The sequence below is a fragment of the Panthera pardus genome, unplaced genomic scaffold, assembly GCF_024362965.1.
Source record: "Panthera pardus isolate Hobbes unplaced genomic scaffold, ASM2436296v1 HiC_scaffold_16, whole genome shotgun sequence".
Taxonomy (NCBI): Eukaryota; Metazoa; Chordata; class Mammalia; order Carnivora; family Felidae; genus Panthera; species Panthera pardus.
The window spans coordinates 61,766,326-61,785,194 of record NW_026526721.1 but is presented as its reverse complement, the minus strand read 5'-3'; the positions used below and the strand labels follow the sequence as shown (position 1 = coordinate 61,785,194).

General features: G+C 36.9%; 1 protein-coding gene across 2 annotated transcripts in view; it reads left to right on the top strand.

Moving 5' to 3' along the window:
- The window catches only part of LSAMP (limbic system associated membrane protein), a 649,278-nt gene that overhangs the window by 408,455 nt on the left and 221,954 nt on the right, over positions 1 to 18,869 (top strand). For both annotated transcript variants that reach the window (XM_019448433.2, XM_019448430.2), the window contains exon 3: positions 5,234 to 5,359. In XM_019448433.2, coding sequence (XP_019303978.1) covers positions 5,234 to 5,359 — 126 coding nt within the window. The remainder of the gene's footprint in view (positions 1 to 5,233; positions 5,360 to 18,869) is intronic.

Here is an 18,869-nt window from a genome sequence, read left to right as displayed (position 1 = left end):
ATGATCTCATGGTTGTGGGATTCAGCCCCACTTTGTGCATGGACCCCGTTTAAGATTCCCTCTCTCTCTTTCCCTCTGCCCCTCCCCTGCTTGCTCTCTCTCAAAAAAAGAAATGTTAGGGAATACTCCAGAAGAAAATAAAATAACTACGCAGAATATGTGAAGGCCCATGAGCATAAATCAATATTACAGTGGTTTTGATAAATAAACAACTTATGTTTACCAATGAAGATAAGATTATCTTGTTAAACAGTATTTCCTACAGTTGTCCTTACTGAGAATTAAAATAGAGCAAAAAATACTATTTGGAACCACTATTGCAAAGTGAATATGATCTAGAAGAAGACTTAAGTTTAGGAAATCTATAAACCTTAGGTTTTGATCTTAACTCTATAATTACTTAGCTGTGTGAGTTTTACCCATTTTGTCCCCGGTGTCTGCATCTATGAAATGGCGATAAAAAGAGAATACATCTTATTTCCCAGGATCTTTATAAAGATGTTAGGAGGTAAGAATAAAGACCTTGCATTGCTCCTTTAATCTTATATTATCAGTAATGGTGTAAATGCAGACTGCATGAATGGCTATGGGAAACTAGAAAGGAACTATTAAACCATTAAACTAAAAAAAGTTATATGTATTTATATATATCCACACAGGGGCGCCTGGGTGGCTCAGTCGGTTAAGCGACTGACTTTGGCTCAGGTCATGATCTCGAGGTCTGTGAGTTCGAGCCCCACATCGGGCTCTGTGCGACAGCTCAGAGCCTGGAGCCTTTTTAAGATTCTGTGTCTCTCTCTCTGACCCTCCCCCGTTCATGCTCTGTCTCTGTCTCAAAAATAAATAAACATTAGAAAAAAAAAATTATATACATCCATACAAATATATATGAATGATTCCTCGTAGAAAAGAAAAAAGGAAGTTAAACCCTGAATACATCTATAATTCAAGAAGCTGGACACCAAATTTATCTCACTTCCTATATGTCTAACATACACAAATGTTTCTGTGCCCCATGGTTAATTTTGTTTTTTAATTAAGAGTCAAAAAAGTTGATAGTGAACAAGGTCATTAGAGGGGTAGCTAAAGAAATACTGATAAAAGCTGTATTTTACTGGCTCAAGATAAAAGGTTGCTCCTTTCTGATAAAAATTCAATGAGATGACTTACTTGAGCTCAGAAAAGTTTGGGGGCAGGCAGGGATTTTCATTAATTTCTTTTTTCAAACACCCTGTGAGTGCCTACCATGTTCTAAGTGCCATGGTCTATACAATTCACTGGTCAGGAAAACCAAGGACTTCTCATCTGCGTCTTTCAGTTTAGTGACAGGTACAGGTAAGTAATCCAGCAATGACGATTCAGGGCCATGGTAGAGAAATATAGGGCACAATGTGAGAACATAGGAGTGATGCTTCACTCAATAAGAAGTCAGGAGTGGGGTAGGGGTAGGAATGGTGGTAAATGACAGAATAGTCTTCCTGGAAAAAGCGAGAAAACAGGATGACAAGTTGAAACCTGAAGGAAGAAAGGGGTTGACCTCATGAAGGGCTGGAAGAAGAATATTCCATGTAGAAAAAATAGAATGTTAAATGCCTTGGGGTAAATAAGCATAGTATATTCTAGGAACCAAAATTATTTGATCTGACTGGATGATACAATGAAAAGGGGGTAATACATAAGTCTAGAGAGCTAACCGGAGGCCAACCATGGCTTGTGAATTCATGTTAGGAAGTTTGGATTTATCTTGAGGGCAATGAGATTAATCAGAGAATATTATACTCACATTTGCAATTTATGAAAAAAAAAAAACTTATTTCAGTGTGATGAATGAATGACAGTGAGCCTGAGGAAAGGAAGGCTAGAGGCAAAGAAATTCATTATAATGCTCTTGCAGAATCTAACCAAAAAAAAAAAAAAAAAAGTTTATGGCTCTGGGAATAGGGATTGGGAATAATGAGTGAATCTGAGAGAGATTTAAAAGGCATAAGTCACAGAACTCAGGATCCTTTTTATATGGGGTAGTAAAGGAAAGAGAGCAGTCAAGGAAGATAACACTTTTTTTGCTTGGGCAACTGTTTGCATGATGACACCATTCCCCGAGATAGTGAACAAGACTACAAGTGTCACGTAGGAAGGAAGATGATAATTTTGGTTCTGAGTATGTTGAATCTTGAGTATCTGTGATGTATTTGATGAAAATTTAGAATGGTCCATTGGAACGTAAGTGTAAAAGTTATGAGAAAAATCTGAGCTGCAGATACTGATTTGGGAGTCATACATACTATGGCCTTAGTTTCTGAACTTAGACAATAGATAATATCATTCACAGTGAGTTATATGAAGGAAGATAACAGTGATCAAACTTTAGAAATACAGATATTTAAGAAACAGGACAAAGTAAGTCCAAAAGCTAAACTGGAAAGGTTGGCCAGAGAGGTAAGATGAAAAACAGTTGAATCTGGCATCTTAGAAAATAAAAGAATGGAAGAAGGTAGTTATGGTCAACAAAATCAAATACTCCTGAGAAAAATAGGATAATAACAAGATTGTTCATAGGACCTAGAAACTCCATGGTTCAAATTGGTGAGCTTCCTGAGAGCAGTTTTTTTTGGAGGTTAAAGAATCCAGATTGCACCGTAGGTTGAAGTGTGAATGGGAGATGAAGATGTAATGTAGAACAATTCTTTCAACATATTTGGAGACAGAGAGTTTGAAAGTAAGATGGTAACATAGAATTTAGGGAAGTATTTATTTCTGGAACAAATGACTACATCAGATATAAATGCTATGGGAAGAAGCTGGTACAATGTACAAAGAAGTGGAAGATAAGCAATGGAGTGAAACCCATTGGTAGTGACCCCGAGGAAAGTGAAATTCAATGTCAACGTGATTACATTTCTGACTATTGAACACAAACACTTTCTGAGTCTCCAGGATCTGAGATCTAGGACCTGAACATATTGCCCTTAGTTAAAAGAAACAGAGGATCCTGGGTGCCATAAAAAAACAAAGTCCTTGGATATATATTCCTCTTACAAAATGAGAGAAAATTATGAGTAAATTTTATCATAGGTAATAATTCTCTGGGAACCTGACCACTGGAGATCTTTTCTGTTCTGTAAATTTGCATGTTTTTATATTAGGAATATAAAGTCTCCCCTCTACATTTTTCTTATGAAAACACATTTGTATTTCTTCTTTCTATTCTGTGGCCTGTCTTGCAATTCAGAATTAACCACAAATTGAGTAATATGAGCTCATATAATTATTACATAGCTTCCTGTTGCAGATTTTAGATTGTAGAGGAAGATTCCTAGGATGTCTAAATTGTATTCTTGAACACCATCATTGATTTATAGTTCATTGTACTTTTTCTGAAAATGTTCAGAACACTGGCTTATTCAGCTGGGAATTAAAAACTATAAATATTAAACAACAACACAATTGGACATTCAGGAGCCCCAAGTTCTAAGCCCAGCCATATTTCTTGATGGGATTGCCCTTGACAAGTCATTATTTCTCTCTGTGCCTCATCTTCTTCCTTAAAAACTGGGTATAACCTTTTAGGTCCTCATTGTAAAAGTCTGGGAAGGTATATTGCAAGTCAATGTGTGAATACAAGAGAAAGATCCATTAACCCCAGTAGATAAAAGAGAAATAGGAATCCTATAAATACATACTGCTAAATAATGGGAATCAACTACATTCCATTTCTGCCATTGGGTTTGATTTAGAACTACTGGTTTCTACCCAGAAGCCCTGTAAGATGCCATTGTGGGAGAAATGCTAAGGTCATGAGTCCTCCTCCCACTTCCTCCTTGTGGCTCTGTGACCTGGTCAGTTGCCCAAGTCCCATCAGTGTCTCCTAACAGAGATCTGCAGCAATCACATGGTTGTCAGACAGCAGTCTCTACAGGCAGAAAATGTTACTGTTTTATTTGTCACCACAGGGCAGGAAGAGAGAGAAAATAAGATTCTTTTATTATTGAACCCCTTAATGCTGTCTTGTTCTCCTCCCTCCCTCTGACACATACTTTCTTAGGGACTGCATAAGCAACTAAGAGTAAAAAAAAAAAAAAAAAAAGGAAAATCACAGTCAAACCATAAACCCTGCTATTTGTAATCAGTGCATAACCTCTGTGATGAAATTTGTGAGTAATTCACTTTCCACTTAAGCCTACCAATATGAGATCTAATGTTGCCGCCCTGAACACTAATGAAGGAAGTCAGACGGCAGTACAGCTAGCCCTCGGGGACTCATTTCTCACACCACCAAAAAGTAATTTCCGTCATTTTCAGCCATCTGGTAGCCTGGATTGTGAAGTTGAAGTTTCATTCAAGTATTGCTTAAGAGTGTGGGCCCTGGAGTCTTCTTAGATTCAAATCTGTTTTCTGCTTCTCACCTGGCTCCATCTATATTTCAGTTTCTCACCTGTAAATAAAATGCTCATAGGATATCATTTCTTTATTATAATGAGTTACCAATATAATACTTGAAAAGTACTCTACATAGAGCCTTACATATAGTAAATGCTTAAAGTTACCTATTATTAAATTGTTAGTAATAGTGGTGGTGAAAGTATTAGGGGTAATATTATTTTTTGTAGTATCTGTGACATAGGCCTTATTAATTCAGTTTTTAGGCTCTAATGTGCGTTATCTAGCCTGTTCACATACCAAGGTGATATTTAGACACTTTCTATTGTGATTAAATGTTGGTTTCCTCATGTGGCTAGATTGTAAGTAAACAGGTGTTGCCACATCGTAATAACACAACTATGCAACTCATACTAAATAACACTTTTCCTTTTCCTGACATTTGGAGGTAAGAATGCACTATATTCATTTGATATACATAAGGAAATAAATGTAGGCAGGCACCATTCAGTGATAAGAAAAAATTATTAATATGCTAAAAATGTGCACACTAATAATTAAATAAAGTCTATTCTAATGAAAAAAGAGATAATACATTTTCACTATACTCCTCTGTGAAATTCCTACAATACTTGGTCATAGTGGAGAGATTCTTCTAGTAGTAAGACCCATGCTTTTCATCTGCTGAGTCTCTAAAGAGATCATAAAGCATCCTGGCTTCTTAACATAAAAATTCAAATGGTTCGTCATAAAAGCATCTAGCTCAAGTTTGTTATTTCCAGTGGCATAGACCAGTGCTTCAAACATGGGGTTTTACTGGCATGGTTACATATTCCATTTGCTTTTGTCTTTGCAGTTCCACCAAAGATCTCCAACATCTCTTCAGATGTCACTGTGAATGAGGGCAGCAATGTGACCCTGGTCTGCATGGCCAATGGCCGTCCTGAACCTGTGATCACCTGGAGACACCTTACACCAACTGGTAAGCAGCCCTCTAGCCTTCAAGATACCACACATTATTTAACATATCTTTGGGCTTCTGAGATTCCATTGGATCAGAAAGGCAAGCATGTATCTGGTTATTAAAGCACTAGTAGAATTGCAATAGGACTTATATAGGGTCCTCCCTGGTCTTTGCTAATGTGTTCATCTCTATAAAGTCTACAACCATTTCTTATTTCATTTTTAATAGAACATCACCTCAAGGCAACAAATACAGAAGAATTAAATACATTAAATGACTTAGTATTATGTCTAAAATGTAGGCCAATTTTGTGCTTGAGTGTCTTGGGGCAATGTTTTGTATGAATTAGATTTAACTAGTCCTTTGCATGTTTGTTTGTTTGTTTCGCTGTTAACTATGGTTTCCTTAACTAAGGTTCCTAAACCTTAACTATGGTTTCCTAATATGTAGCACCTTGTGAAGAAACCTTTCAGGAATAATACAAAATTGTTAGTGACTTCTGATGTCGTCTCCCTGGCATCTGGTTCTGTGAGGGGCATCAGGCATGGACTAAGCTGCATGAGCTCATTATGGGTCCCTACCTATTAATGCAAATTCAGTCAAAGTCAGAAAAATTATTTCCCAGGAATGTCTTCTGCATCCTCCCCTCCCGTTCCAGCACCATCACCATCACCATAACTGAATTTTCGGTCTCTGCTGCTTCTTGAACTTCACTTAAATATTATATCAAATTACTTGGGTCCACTGCATGCATACTTTCCTGCTCTACAGATTACAATTTCTTATATGCAATGCCATGGTTTTGTAAATGACACAGTCTTTGTAGAATAAAGCCTGCTATTTAATTTCTCAGAAAGAGGGGCTATGGATCAATTATTCTTATAAAATGTAATTTATTTTGATAGATAGTCCTCAATTTTAATTGATTTATATCTGACATTCTCTTAAAATTTCCTCATATAAGTATTTAGAGTTCACAACAAAGTCATTTTGGAATGAAAAACTCTAAAAAATTGTGCAAAGCAAGACATACATGGAAACTATCCTGAGGTATTTCTAAAAGGCCAGGATAGTGTTCGCCTAAAGCATCTTTGAAAACTGTATTTTGTGGTTGAGAATACAGGCCTCCATGTCATGTTAGGTCTCAAACTAATTTTTCAAGTGAATTTGGACTAGCCTATGGAATGGTCTCCTTTTTTGACAGCTATTCTTATCAAAGGCTTGCTTCTATTAAGGGAACGTCACTCAAAACCCACCTTAATTGTTAATGCATGCAACTTGTCATTTATTGACAATATATAAGAGCAATAAATGAGGCATTTATTTGGAAGATCAAACTCATTTCCGTTCAGACCCATTTTATACTTCACATGGAAAAAATGCATATGGAAGATTGTCTTAAGGGTGAACCTCTGGATATCACACACCTTTCCCTTGGGTTAAATTAAACATCCAGAGCACATTCGGCCTGGACTGAAGTATCTTATGCCCCAATCCCACACCACCTACTCCTTTCTGGTATAGAATTGCTTTGACTGAATGGCAATTTGGTCCTTTCTGGTATAGAATTGCTTTGACTGAATGACAATTTGGTATAAAGCTATTGGCCCATATTTAAAGATGTTATACAAGGTATCAATTGAAATCATTGAATTTACTATAATGTTATTTTGAGAGATTGTTCATTTTATTACATAGTTTTCCTTTTGGAAAATATCCCATGAGGAAATTCCTCTTACGTATTTCTATTGCCTTTTTTCTAAGCAATGGTTGGTTTTCTATGAATGAACTCCCTAAATTTTTATAAATGATTAAGAGTTCATGGAATTGACTGTTACTAAACTTAGAGCCAAATTTATTTTGCCCATTTGTAAAAGAATATAGGAAATCATATATAAATTGCATGTTAATGAAGAGGATTTTAAACAAACTGTGTGGGATTTTATGGCATCAAATTCATGTACAGACCATTCTCTTGCTTTCCTCTCATTTTATTGTCTCACTTTTTCTAATTAATTTAAATATCTATATAAATATATTACTTATACCCTCCTATTTTTTTGTGGAACAAGTGGTAGAAAGAAGAAGTGAAGGAAGATAGATTATATTCAACTTATAATCAAGAAATGAATTACATTAATAAAAAGACTATTGCTTTTTTGTGTACTACTGACTACGAAGTAGTTGGGTTTTTTCATTTTTATTTTTATTTTGTCTTTGGGGAGAAATGCTATTCATGACCAGAACCCAAAGATGTATTCTTTTTTATCCTTTGAGCTAAGAAAAATAATGAGATAGAATCAGAGTTTCAAGATTTTTCCGTGCTGGGCCTAGCAGTTTAGATCTTCATCTCTAACTCTAGTAACCTTTTTAATGATAGTGAATATCTTATTTGAATCCTGAATAACCATGGTTATCCATGGTGTTTAAAAGTCAACAAAACACCATATCTTCCCATGTAAATATAGCATTTACATACACTCAGAGATCCCTAGAGATTTCAAAATCAGCTTGAAAAATAGGTATACTCATAGGGATTTCCAATAGTAAGGCCAGGGGGTCAGCAAACTACAGTCTGTGGGCCAAATACAGCCTGCCCCACTTTTGTACTGCCTAGAGCTAAAAATAGGTTTTAGATGATTAAATGTTGGAAAAATATAAAAAGAATAATTCTGTTTTCTGACATGCAAAAATTTAATATTCATATTTGGGCATCCATAAAGTTTTATTGAAATACACCCATGCTTATTCATTTTCTTCTTGTCTATGGCTGCTTTTGTTCAAAAACGGAATAGTTGAGTAGTTATAACAAAGATGGCTGGGCTTACAAACCCTAAAATATTTTCTATCTGGCCCTTTACAAAAGTTTGCAGACTGTTGCTCAAGACTATTGCTTGGGGCATAGGACAAGGATTTTCTGCACCAATTTATGACCCCATGACGCTCTGGGGATATCCTCTATTAAGTTCCTAAATACATCTCAAGGGAAAGAACCTTATTCTTCTCTAAGCCTTTATCTAGGCCCTGTCTGTAGGTCAAATTCTCTTATGTCACATGCAAAACTAGCTCCCTGCTGCATTCACAGACTCAAGGGCAAACTCCAATTTCCCTTCTAAAGAGTATTAATTTGTAGGCCCACTCTTTCATCTCTTTACATCTGACCTAAATAACCACCTGATCATAATCATATTCCTGCTAACAGGAGAGAAAATTTTCCTTTACTGTTCTACAAAGGAAACTAGGTTTTTTTTGTGGGGGGTTGGATTTTTTTGGTTTTACGTGGGTTTTCCCCTACTTTCCAAAATTTGGAAACAGGCAGTGATCCTTTTCAGTCTATAACATGAAACCTTTCTTGGAGACACTCAAGGAAGAAGCTCTGCCCTGTGTGACAGTAAAACTGTCTGCAACCCGTGGCCGTGTGAGCAAAAAAAAATCTAGTAGCTTTGTTCAATTATTAATTGTACCTTCAACAGTATAGAGTGTGACTGCCTTGCAGAGGAAATGTACCTGTAATTAGCTCGACCCCATAGGGGCATCGAGCTATGAAAGGGGGAAGAATCCAAGCAGGGTTCACATGTACCTGATTGCCTGTCATTTGATGACATAAGGGGGAGAAAAGGAAGAGGGTGAAAGGTGTATTTTTATGAAGACTATTTATTGCCTCTTAATTTAGTTTTTTTTTTTTTAAATTTGGTCACACCATTTTGTTTCTCTTTATTCTGACATTTGAAATTTATTTTTCAAATATGCTGCAAGTGTTTTTAAAGAGGGAAGTTTAAAGAATGGTAAATCTTTTCATATATACAGAATCAAAACATATACCTGACTTAGAAGGATGAGAAAGTGGTTGATGAATTCCATGGTTGCCTTTCTTATGCTTCCGACTTCTTAATTTTTCCATTCTCTCCAGTTATTCTGTATAGTCAAAATGATACGCGACGTATGTGGTTGTTAAATGTGACCTATTTTCTCCTTAATTAAGTTAGACTTTCATAATCCTGTAACTCCCAGAGGGCAATTGCACCGTAACATGTATTTTCTATGGAGTGTTTGATCTCCCTTCTGTGAGTAATGCTGTTCCCATCTTCATTTAACTTTGTTTCTACATCTTTCTTCTCACATTCCAGAGGAAGTCCCTTTCTCAACTGTACCTCATGTGGTATCAGGGTTGCCCAGGGTTACAGAAGGAGTTTCTATGCATTTTGTTTCTACAAAGGTTTTTTTTGCATCCTCAATAGCTTTCTATACCCGCCAAACTCAGCCACACTGAGGACTTAGTCCTTCAGGCTGAGAACAAATTAGCAGGTGCTTCAAAAATTCTCTTGTCCAAGCCAAAAGCCAGATTTGACATTAATACAGAATATAAAAATCTTGCTTAAGAAATATTTTGTTTTTTGATAGGGTAGGTGGGAAAATTCGTACTGGAAGCCGATAAGAGACCTGCAGGGAGTCTGGAATCCCATTTCTTATTGGATGTTGGTTTTTACACTTGGTCAGAGATTCCCAAATTTGAATCCTTGCCTGGTGATACTCTTGAACTCCATTAATGCTCTAGCTCTGTCTGTCTTCTAATATTATAGGTTAACCAATTATTAATATATGTAGCTTAGACCCTGCCCTCATGGGTTTGAGAGTACTATGCAATGTTTAACTAAACTCATTTCTTTAAGCTGATTTCCAGAAGTACATGTTACAAGTAACATCAGCTCTTTTTAGTTAGCACACCAGAATTAGCATGACTTCATATTTCACACAGAGAACATATCTACAGTTCAAGTTTGAGGAAATTCTTTCTCTGGGGTTTTCTTGTATGGACCTTCCAAAAGATTCTTTGAGTTAATCTTGGTAGTATATGGATGTGGAAGAATCAAACCAGTGACTTTGCTCTTGACCAGATAGTGATAATTTAAGTGAAAATAATGATTCAACCTATTATTTTGATTGTATTCATTTGTTTCTTGCATTTAAACAGTCAATTTTCCCTTTACAAAGAGCAGAAAAATAAATAAAAAATATTTCTCTGTTTTCTTTTCAATATCTTACTTGTATATCAGTTTTAAAGTATGTTACCCATCAACACAGAATATCTAGATTAATCTTGATATCCATCTCACAATTTGTACTTTTGGCAAAAAATATTCATAAAACGCTCACTTTGTAAAAGGACAAAATGAAGAGAGAGATAGACAAGGTCCGTGCACAAATGGAGTTTATAGTTCAACAAGAAAGCAGAGCACTAAACTAATAATTGCATGAATAACCACTTAATTAGATTTTTACAATATAAAGAAAAATTATAGCATTCAATAAGACTATAAAACAGGGCCATATAGCAAAATCTGCAAAGCCAGCAAAGCTCCCCTCAGGGGAGCTTATGCTGAGACCTTAAGGGTAAATGCAACCTGACCAAGAAAAAAAGGGGGTGACAAATATCCCAGGCAGAGAAGAGAGCATATATAATAATTCATTTAGGAATCCAGGCAAGCATATTTATGTGAAACCATGATGTTAGTTTTTTTTATACTAATGTTTTTTCTTTAAGCATATATATATTTTTTACTTTTAAAACTATTCCTGTTTTCTCTTTCAAAGAGCAGAAAAAATAAACAGAAATCTTCCTATATTTTATTTCCAGTACCTTACTTGTGCATTGGTTTTAAATATACAAAGTAGTATATACTGGTGTATATACATGTTCCCAGTGTAGCAGGTATACAAGCAGTTATTTATGTGTGTGAATGTCTTAAATTTAGGTAAGAAACAAATTCTTTGCCCATGCAGGTGATTCCGTAATAGCCTAATCAAGTAAATACAAATTCTTTCTCAGTAGCCTTAAAACAATTGGGTAATTTAGAAAATGAAGACTCTAAACTGTAACCACATGATCACTGGCCTCCAGTAATAACTGGAAAGACTCATAATAACTGACACTGGCAACCTTTAAACCATGGGAAGATCTCTACAATCAGATATGCTGGCCATTCTGATAGTGTTGGACAAATGCTGTACCACCACCTCAGCACCCCAGTCTTACCCTACCTGGATTTGTCATCATATGCCCAGCGTACTCTTCCTGAAGAGAAATGAACCACCCTAGATGTGTTCTTGGAGGACTAGCTTGGATTTGAATGCTCCAGGACATTTTGGAAGCATGGGTTATGAAGGGATAGGTAGCTTAACCACAAACTTTGCACATGATCTAGGAGAACAGAAATAGAGTCCACATCTCTCAAACTCTCGCCATTTCATATATTTGTTGCCATTATTCCAAACAGTCTGTTTTACAATTTAATAGATATAAAAATAGAATTTGTCCAAAGTTATTATGAGAATTAAGAGAACATGTAAGTAAAGTTCTTAGTACAGTGTCAGATATTATTGGTATTATTTTTATTTATTTTAATTATTAGTTATCTATATATATCAGCTTTATGTAGTGGTAATTTGGAGGGAGACTGGCAATTTGAACACAACCTCAATCCCATCTTGATCCATTCAAACACAACAATTGAGATTTTTTTTTAATGCTCTTTCTCATCAAAATTGGTCTTAATATTTTATATCTCATATTGTGTTACATTACATTGCATCAACATACCAGTTGTGGTGTTCCTTTTTTCAAAAGGACATGACCATATCTTATTAGGGAAAGATTTTCTAGCATGCCTTATTGATGTCTTCATTCTTCTCCTGGGGACAGTTTTCCTAGGGTCTGGCTATATAATGGCAAATACCTTATTTGCTGTAGCTATATAGAACCTATACCTTGTGAATTACAATGCTTATTATTTTTTTTTACAAAACTCTTGTTACAGGTGATGATTATACCATAACACCAGAAAAAAAAAAGAAAAAGAAAAAGATCTACAGTGTTCAGGATTAAGCTATTGAAAGTAACAGCAAGGCTGCACAATAAAAACAAAACAAAAGAAAACAGTAAATTATAGTTGGGGGAAGCATATTAAAATGATCAGAGTAATCATAAAATTGTTGAAATGGGCAGATATTAGTATGGTGAAATTCATCAAGATAAGTGTAGGTTGATTTACTTGGGAGCCAAACAAACTGCTATAGAAGAGCAGACAATAGGACTGGCATTGTATTTGATAAGGCTTACTTATCCAAGAAAAAGTCAGGGTAAGTTGTATAATTAACTTTGGAATCTTGACTGTGAATGTCAGCTAGAGTCTATCCTAAGATCCCTCACGAAGTGTCAGAGTCTGACTGATTTAGGTCCTTGCCAAGACTGGCAATCCTAGGTCCCAAGAATCAAGGCATTTACCCCAGGTGGTCAGAAGCAGAGAGGTCAGAGGACAAGTTCAAAGAGATGCTAAAGGTAAGAGATACAAATTGTCTAAGCCAGAAACTTGAGAGTGATCCTAGACTCTTTCTCTTTCTTTTCCCCATCAATAACTCATTTGACACATTGTTTTGATTCTACCTCCTTATTGGCTATCAATCCATTCCTCTTTCCCCATTGTCATTGTCACAATATAGATAAGCCAACATTTTTCTTACCTGAATTTCAGTAGTTTTCCAGTTGGACCCCTTGCTACTAGACATTTCCCCCTAAAACACTATTCCTAAATGTAAAATTGGTCAAGTTAGTTTTCCTACCTAATTTCCAAATATTCCAATGCCTTTGGGATAAAGTTCAAACTACTTAGCATAGCCTTAAAGCCCTTCATCCAATTTCTCCTATGACTAGGATGGGGCCTGAAATTCTGCCTATCTAACAAACACCCAGGTGTAATATCGTTGCTGCAAGTCCATGCACCCCGTGTTAAGCATCATCTTGGATTTTGAGATCAAAATAAATTGGAAGATACTGGAATGTATAATAACCTAGCACAGAGAAACACCTAGGTAAGTCCCACAATGTATGCACTATTCACCAAATATTGTTACAATGTTTTATATTTTAAGTTCTCTGTTCCACCCCAGAAATTCAGACATGATTCAGAGAATAATAAAAATCTCTGTAGTCTTGAGAAATAGGATTGATCCTTGCCTATCAAGGTTGGACCATGATCAGCATTATATTGGAGCTTTATAGAAATGTAGAATATTGGGCCCTATTCCAGACCCACTGAATCAGGATCTGCATTTTATCAAGATCCCCTGGTGGTTTGTGTGCACATTAAACTTTGAAAAGCCCTAGACTAGTGGTGAAGAGTCTTTCTTTGTATGCAGAAAAAGCTTCTTTCCTAAATACATAAAGTGTAGAAATGAAAGAACTTTCCCCACTTTCCTACAAATTAGTAACCCTAAATTTCACCCATTTCTGTCTTCTCTCCAAATGTATTTCTACCAAGAAACCAGGGGAAAAAATGATGTAGGAGCAAGGGTGGTGTTAACAATACTGAGCCATTGAATATTTATCACTTGTAAAGGAGAGTATCTGATGCTTTACCTACCCTATCTGATGCTGCTAAATATTGCAGGAAAATGTAGCCTGGTAGATGAAGAAATACTGCCTGAATGACAGGAGCCACTTTTCTTATCATTTTTTATAATGGCTTTATCTGCAAAATGTGGACAATATTATGTGCCCTGCCCGCCTCCTGCTGTTGCTTTGGGGGATCAAATGAGATCATGAATATGAAAGTAGTTTGAAAAGTGTAAGTTTCTCCACAAATGTAAGCAATTAAGAGAAAGAGTGAAGTGGTGGAAAGAATGAATACAGAATTTAGAGTCAGAAAATCCTGGTTCAGGTCTCTGCTCTCTACCATTTACTTTTTGGGGGGTTGTTAGGTAAGTCGTTTAAGCTCTCTGCTTTCCATCCATAAAATATAAATATAATGCTTGCTCACCTGCCAGAATTCATATGTTTTCTCCAGTGATATAATGTATATTGAAATGATTTATTAATGATAAAGCATTATTCAACTGCTGGTTGTTATGACTGTTATCGTAGATTCTGCAAGGCAAAATACTGACTTTAAATTACAGTAGTCATTTTTGTTATTATTTGGATAGTAGAAAGGACTAACTGCAAGAATATGAAGCACTCTATTTGACGAAAATAAGTAATAAAACCGGAGTCTCTAGATAGTCTAAAGCAATGGTTCTCAGACTGTGGTCCCTAAACCAGCAGCATCAGCGTCACCTAGGAACTTGTTAGAACTGCAAATTATCAGACCACCCCCCCGCAACACCAGACCTACATGAATCAGAAAATCTAACCCTAGTGATTTGTAGCTTAACAAGCCCTCCAGGTGATTCTGAGGCACAATAAACTTTGAGAACTCCTACACTAAAAATATGCCTTGAGATAGGACTGTATGCTATTTTTTACCAAGCATAAGTAACTTGAGATTCTTTCTGTGTGATAATAAATCAATAAGGAATGTTTTGATGACCTGGGGTGTGTGCGTGTGTGTGTGTCTGTGTGTGTGTGTGTTGTAAGTATGGTGTGCATGTTTAAAATCATTTGAGGGGCACCTGGGTGGCTCAGTTGGTTGAGCATTGGACTCTTGAGTTCAGCTTAGGTCATAATCCCAGGGTCATGGGATCGAGCCCTGTGTTGGGCTCGACGCTGAGCATGGCACCTACTTGGGATTCTCTCTCCCTCCCCCTCACTCTCTGCCCCTCTCCCCTGCTTGCACTCTCTCTTTCTAAAAAAAAAAAATTAAATAAATTTAAAAAACTATTTGGTATACAAATGCACTATCACAACTCTGTGGTTAGACTTTTTTGTCACTTTAGATGAAGAGATTTAGAAGTTTAACAACTTGCACAGAAATTTCCACTTTGTCTTTTTCCATCTACAGTCTGATGATGTTGGAGACTAACATACCACTTAAAATGTTCACACATTTCTGAAATCCTTATCCTTCTTTAGGAATATTCATTTTCAGATCTCTCAGTGCACTGAGGTTGCAATTGATTCTAATAAAACAAAGAAGTCTCAATAGGTAACTCAAATGGGGTGGCCCTGCCTATGGAAGACATGCCAGCAAAATTACCCCATGTCATTTAAGAAACATTAGTAAGAAGCAGACTCCTTTATAAAAACTCCCTTGCCATTTCTCTTATGTGTTGTCACCTACTTTCACTTTATGGATCAAATCTGGTGTTTTTCTCAAGTTGGTCAACAATTCAAAAGCCCAGAACGCTTTGTGAAATAACATGGTTGTCAAATTGTGACTTAGTGTGCAGTTGACGAAAGTGTTAAACTCTGATGAAGGAAAGAGAAAAGAGGAAAAAAAACTTTAATAATTCAGTTGGCAAATATCAATGCAAATCAGATCTAATTCTTCAAGGTATTCCGGTAATAAAAACTGAAATGTCAGTCTTTGAATGACATCAGTCCTCTTTTTTTTTAATTTTTTTTTTTTTTTTTTTTGGCCTGGTCACTGAGGTTTTATGCTGTTTTGACTGTGGAAAGACAGATCCGGATTGGGGAATGAGGGATTTGAAAGGCAGTCAGGAAAACAGTTACTGAAAGTTAGTCTTTATAAAGCAATGAGGAGATATTCTGCATTTAAAAAATTCCTACCACCAGGGGAGCCTGGGTGGTTTAGTTGGTTGAGCAACTGACTTCGGCTTAGGTCAGGATCTCACAGTCTGTGGGTTCAGGCCCCGTGTCAGGCTCTGTGCTCAGAGCCTGGAGCCTGCTTTGGATTCTGTGTCTCCCTTTCTCTCTGCCCCTCCCCTGCTCATGCTCTGTCTCTCTCTGTCTCAAAAATAAATAAAAACGTTAAAAAATTTTTTTTTAAAATTCCCACCACCCAGTAAATAGGTAGATAGATAGAGCAAGCCATGGGAAAACTGCTTCAGTGCAACAAATTGTGTATTCCAGAATTTCAGCTTAGAAAAAAAGTCATTCCAAATATAACATACGGTACTGAAGACCTGGCTGCCCATAGTTTAGAGTCGCTTACTTGGTATGGAGACAGAGATGGGCAATTCTTTGGGTAACTCTGGGCTTTAGAGAGCTTACTTTAGTAGGCAACTGGAAGAAGACAGATGTTCTTTAATGGGAAAAGAGGCAGACATCTTTTATTTTCTAGCAAAGCAATTAATTTTTATGACTATTCTTGTTACACCTGTAATGACTTCTATAAGCCCACTTACTTAAAATAATTAAATAAGCTCACTTATTTTTTTTTAAGCTGTCACTATGGTGTATTAGCTGGCATGGGCTGCCATAACAAAATACCATAGACTAGACAACAGAGATTTCTTTTCTCACAACTCTGGATGCTAGAAGTCCATGATTAGGGTGCAGCGTGGTCAGGTTCTGGTGAGAGCGCTCTTCCTAGCTGGCAGATGGCCAGCATCTCATTGTGTACTCACCAGACCTCTTCCCACAGAGAGGAAGAGTAAGCATACTCTCTGGTACCTCCTATTATAAGGGCCCTAGTCTACCATGAGAGCCCCACCCTCATGACCTCCTCTAAAATTAATTACTTCCCAAAGGCCCCATTTCCAAATATTATTACATTGGGGGTTAGGGTTTTAACATGTGAATTTTGAGGAAACACAGTTCAACCCATAGCATGTAGTATCTGATCTCATGATGCTGACCACCTGGACTTCCAGCTGTCTGTCTTTGTCTGTCATCCTGAGCACCTGAGATTTGCAACAGCTCTATTCTCACGTTTAAGACTAGATAGATCACAGAGTTAAATCTTCTCTTAAACTCAGGATATTCAGCCATAATCCAGAGACCAGATGGGAATGGCATTACCACTCTATTGCTTGCTCCCCTCGCTGATATCCTGTCAACAGAGGAAACCCCAGGTGTCTCTTCCTTATGGAGAATGCCAAAGAACCCTAGGAGACCCAAAGCATGTCCCATTCAGTTATTCCTATAACACCCCCAGGCCTGGCTGAAAGGAAAATTTGTTTTAACAATGTGAGTAGCTGTAACTCTCTACTATTGGCAGTTCTATTGCTGATTGTTGGTAGAAGAGGTGATTCCCACAGAACATTAAGCACTCTGAGGTCCCCACAAGAGGCTGACTCTGCAGCTGGGTGTCAGAGTGGATCAGGGGCTGTGCTGTGGCTAGTGTGCAATGTTGCTAAGCCTGTAAGAACTTACGTGATTTCTCAGCTTTTCCATGGTGTCGCTCTGCCAAGAAAGTGTCCGGCAGTGTCAGTAACCCATAATCTTATTTATCAGGCTGTGTAAGCGTGGGCGATTGGGTGACTACAGAAGGTGTGAAAGGCTGCTACCATGGCCAGCCTATCAGCATCACATCTTGCTTCTAACCTGATCTAATAGCACCTTCTTAATAGAGATAGGCTAAAAGTTGTTTTAGCAGATCCAGAAAAATCTATCTGTGATCTTAGCTGGTTAAGGTGGTACCTTTCTGAATTCAAACAGATTCTCAATATCCACTGAAACATCAAGATAAAGAGCTTGTGCCTTATTTTTCTTTGGAGCTTTTATCTTATATGAGTGAGTTCCGTGAGATTTGTATAAACAAAAATGTTTACTCGGGTCTTTTCTCACCACATGTACCTTTGTTGTTACCATTATTACTACTTCTACCACGACTAGTAATGACCTTCTAAGTTTCAACTGCCATTGTCAGTGATGGAGTGCCTACATGCCAGTCATGTTCACATTCTGCATTTGTAATTGCTAATTTTTTTTAAAAAATTTAAGTTTGCTTATTTATTTATTATTTATTTATTTACTGAGAGAGAGAGAGAGAGAGAGAGAGAGAGAGAGGATCCCAAGCAGGCTCCATACTGTCACAGCAGAGCCCGATGTGGGGCTCAAACCCACAAACCCTGAGATCATGACTTAAGCCAAAATCAAGAGTTGGACGCCTAACCAACAGAGCCACCCAGGCAGCCCTGTAATTGCTAACTTTTATGGGAGCTACTGGCCAATTATCCATGAATAATTCCATGAATATTCAGAACCCATTGCCAAGGGGCATTCCTAGCTTTGATCAAGAACAAAGAAAAATCTACAAGATATCAATAGGTTCCTTGTATGAATTTGTCTCCCTGTTGTTCTTTCATAGGAAACCAATCAAACATACAACAAGTGACACAAAGATTACTTATACATTTATTCATATATTTATATACACATATTTGCTTATATTATTTACCTGTAGGTTTTTAAAAATAAATATTCCAATATCTTGCAATTTCTCACCTTACATCAGTAAGAAACTAAGATGCAAAGCTGCATTCCTAAGACCCAGTTATAGTCACAAATCACAGTTTCCCTTAGTAAGGTTTGTCAAACTATTTTGATGTCTGCACCATCAAAATACATCCATGTATTAGTTTTTTAGGGCTGCCATAGCAAATTATTACCAACATAGTGGCTTAAAACAACAGAAATATATTCTCTGATTGTTCTGGAGGCCAGACGTGTAGTCAAGGTGTCAGCAGGGCAACACTCCCTCTAAAGGCTCTAGGGGAGGATCCTTCCTCACCTCTTCCAGCTTCTTATGGCTCCTGGTGTTCCTTGGTTTACTGCAGCATAGCTCCAATCTCTTTCTGTGTTTTCATATGTTCTTTTCCTCTGTGTCTTTGTATCTGGGTGTCTCAGCTC